This window comes from Melampsora larici-populina, assembly GCF_000204055.1.
Source record: "Melampsora larici-populina 98AG31 unplaced genomic scaffold MELLAscaffold_12, whole genome shotgun sequence".
NCBI classification, from domain to species: Eukaryota; Fungi; Basidiomycota; class Pucciniomycetes; order Pucciniales; family Melampsoraceae; genus Melampsora; species Melampsora laricis-populina.
In genome coordinates, this window is record NW_006768776.1 from 1,857,051 (window position 1) to 1,860,198 (window position 3,148).

Here is a 3,148-nt window from a genome sequence, read left to right on the forward strand (position 1 = left end):
CTTTATTTCCCAAATGTTGTCCAACGACGAATGGCTAGTGACGTTACCGCGTAAGTCTATTACATTGCCTGGTGTCAGCGCATCCCCCAGTAAAGGTGCTGAGATCTCCATATTGATTAGCCAATTGGTATGAAATTTGACTCGTTCGCCCTGATCTATAATATAAAGGCACGAGGCCTAACAACAGAGCAGTGTTCCCCGTGCCATGCCATAACCCCATACGTCATGCATTTCTTTGCATGCTCAACTCAATACATCACACATACAACCCAAAGTATCTACCGGTCTAACTCAGGGCCTGTTACATGTGCCATGCTGACAACCCGTATGTCATATTTTCATCCATGCAGTCTCCATGGCATTGGCAATATACATTTCGAACCAACACAAACTCAGCAAAGCTTTACTTCGAGCCGGCGTTGGATCGACACCACCGTCCATCGACACTCAATCAGGCAAAACTGCTCTTTGCTAGCCATCAGATCATTGAACAAGTATTAACGAAACGCCGTCCTGGGTTCCGAAACCCACGAAACCCGACCAGATAACTTTTTTGCCTAACGCCGTCATACCGCCCAGAGCTCATACGGCTTGGCCTGTGAAGTCACTTCACGCTTCAGACTCAGCTAGGCTGGGTGCCCGATTCAACACTCCAAGCATCAAACCCTCACGCCACGTTCAACAGTCCCTTTTTATGATGCTTGAGGTCATCCTCCACTCTCAACCACCATGCGTCTTTTTCCATAGGCATATCTCCCTCATAACATATTCTACACATCTATCGACTCCAAAACTATACAACCCACCGTGTCCATTTCCTCCCAGCACGCATCTACAATTCATCGTTCTCTCAAATGGAGTCGCACACCACAACCCGGTTCCCACTACGCTTCAGCAGTTTATTCTGGATCAAATCGCAAGTGAGTACACCTGTCTTCGGCCAGGTATCAGTGCTGAGTCTTGCCATACTTCGCGTCAGGTTGAAATTTCCGAGGCCGAGCCAACCCCCAAATTCACACATTTCAACAGTGACGTTATAGTCAATACCACATCACCCCGAGGTGTCAGTATTCTCATAGCATCAAATGCTGCTCAGAGTAGCATTCGAACTCATAATGCATACAGGATTGAGGGTACAGTAGCGGCCGGAGCTGGAAGCGTCGCCACCATTTTCGAAGACGGTGGCAGTACCATTGCTCTTCAGCATGCTCAATTTATGCCTGATGCTGTGGCCAATAAAGTGTCGGCCCAAGGAATCGGCCGCATTGTCGAGTGGTCATCACAGCCTGTGCCTGATACAACAAATCTTAGCGAAGTTATCAAAGTACTCCACGAAGGCCGCGACTCAACAGTACGTACATCAATCCTCATTTGTCAACCCCTTTACTGATATCATCCCACTCAGGGAAAGCATCGTATAGTTTTCCACGCTCACTACGTCGTCAACCACACTCTTGGCTCGACCTTAAGCCCCGACGCTTTGTCGGTCGGCAATATCATTGTGCTTAGAGGAAATTTTTCCAAGTACAACGCACAGGATAACACCTGGGTTATCGAAGTGAGGTTTCTGCTTATGTTACAGTCAATTCGATACTAACTAATCCACCTCACACAGACCACCGAGGTTCAATTGATCTATAACAGGCCTCATTTTTATGAGAGCGTGCGGCGGATACTGAGAAATCGCGCCGTAAGGAGGCAACGATCATTCAGACATCCATAGCCGTGTCCATCGCAAGGTCACGCAATGCCGACTGCACCCTATTTCAAACGCAACCTTAGCACGGCTTACAAAACTACTTTGTCAATGTACTACTGCTTAGCGTGGGTGTTTGTAGTTACTTGCAGTCCAGGCTGATTTGTATTACAACGCCTTCCTACGCATCACGTGCATATATCCTACTGATTTTGCCAACCATGTAATCTCTTAGCCAGTGCCTATATTCGTACATTCATCAAAATTCTACTGCGACCAAAATAACCGGCGTGTGCCATCGCATGCCTGCCAATGTCAGGAGGCGGGCCGGATCCGTCTTGGATGAGGCTTCAATATGCACTGAGAGCGATCGTTTCTCATCGAGTTTGGTTCCATGCGACCCCGCCTGCTGCGTGACAACCAGACTGACTCGACCCGGGTTGCCCGCTAAAAATCACAGCCTGCCGCTTCCTCAGCCCCGCAGTCTGCCAAGTCCTTAACTATATGTTAACGTCCGTCAGTGCGCTGTCAAAGCAACACGCACGACGCCATTCCTCTCTACCACTCCCCGCCACCCAACTATCGCGACATGGCCAGGAACGCACGGCTTCAAAAACCCAAAGGTACCGCCCATAAATGAACAACGAGCCGTTTGGATCGTCACCTTTAAGGACTCTTGCTTTCGGTTGCTGAGGGCGGGCCAGGAACAACTTGAGTCGCCATCTTACCGCCATTTTTACTTGCAAGCATGGACACGTAGAAGCGGCAATCAACCAGGCTTCGTAGGGGATGGGAATTGCACGGTCAAGATATATAAGCGTGAGTACTTGCCGCAAGCAAGTCTGGCTCGCAGCGTAGCCAGAAGCGCGCAGCGCGCGTTAGCGCGGCGCCCGGGGCTACCGCTTAACTACCCGGGGCTCCAAAGACCCGGGAGCTACGCCTCGAGTTACTACTCTGGCTCCGGTTTTTTGGGTGCTGCGCTGTCCGCTTTCGGATACCCCGAGGCTATCAGTTACACTAACGCCACGCTTCCCTGAATACCCACCCAACCCTTACTACACCAATTTGAAGTTCAATCACGATCTCTCCTTACTAACCCTTCCGACACATCCCCCATTACAACAATCACCACCCTTTACACCATTTCGATCACTATCTCTGTCCTAACCGATCATTCCTACAAATCTTCTGTTACAGAAGGTCTGCTATCTCAAGCCACAAATCCTCACACCTTCGACTATTCACATCGAAACGACTTCAATTGAAAACTCGCGATCTCACAAAACGTGGACATTCATCATTTGTGCAGTAGTTGTATGGGTAACAGGTTAGTGTTTCTCTCTAACCAACGATAGCCACCTCATTTACTGATACGCCGTGTTTTCAAACGTGGACAGTTGCTGGTCGATCAGTCGGATGGGAGCCGGTGCTTACCTATTTTGAGTATAAAGG

The 3,148-nt window shown here is 49.2% G+C and overlaps 1 protein-coding gene across 1 annotated transcript; it reads left to right on the forward strand.

The window, feature by feature from the left end:
• Positions 1–305: 305 nt before the first annotated feature.
• MELLADRAFT_62102 (uncharacterized protein) lies at positions 306–1,931 on the forward strand (the record flags this gene model as incomplete). Its single annotated transcript, XM_007408393.1, has 5 exons — positions 306–325; positions 580–1,351; positions 1,406–1,558; positions 1,616–1,690; positions 1,839–1,931. 5 exons carry the CDS (start codon positions 306–308, stop codon positions 1,929–1,931), a joined length of 1,113 nt encoding a protein of 370 aa, XP_007408455.1.
• Between the last annotated feature and the right edge of the window lie 1,217 nt (positions 1,932–3,148).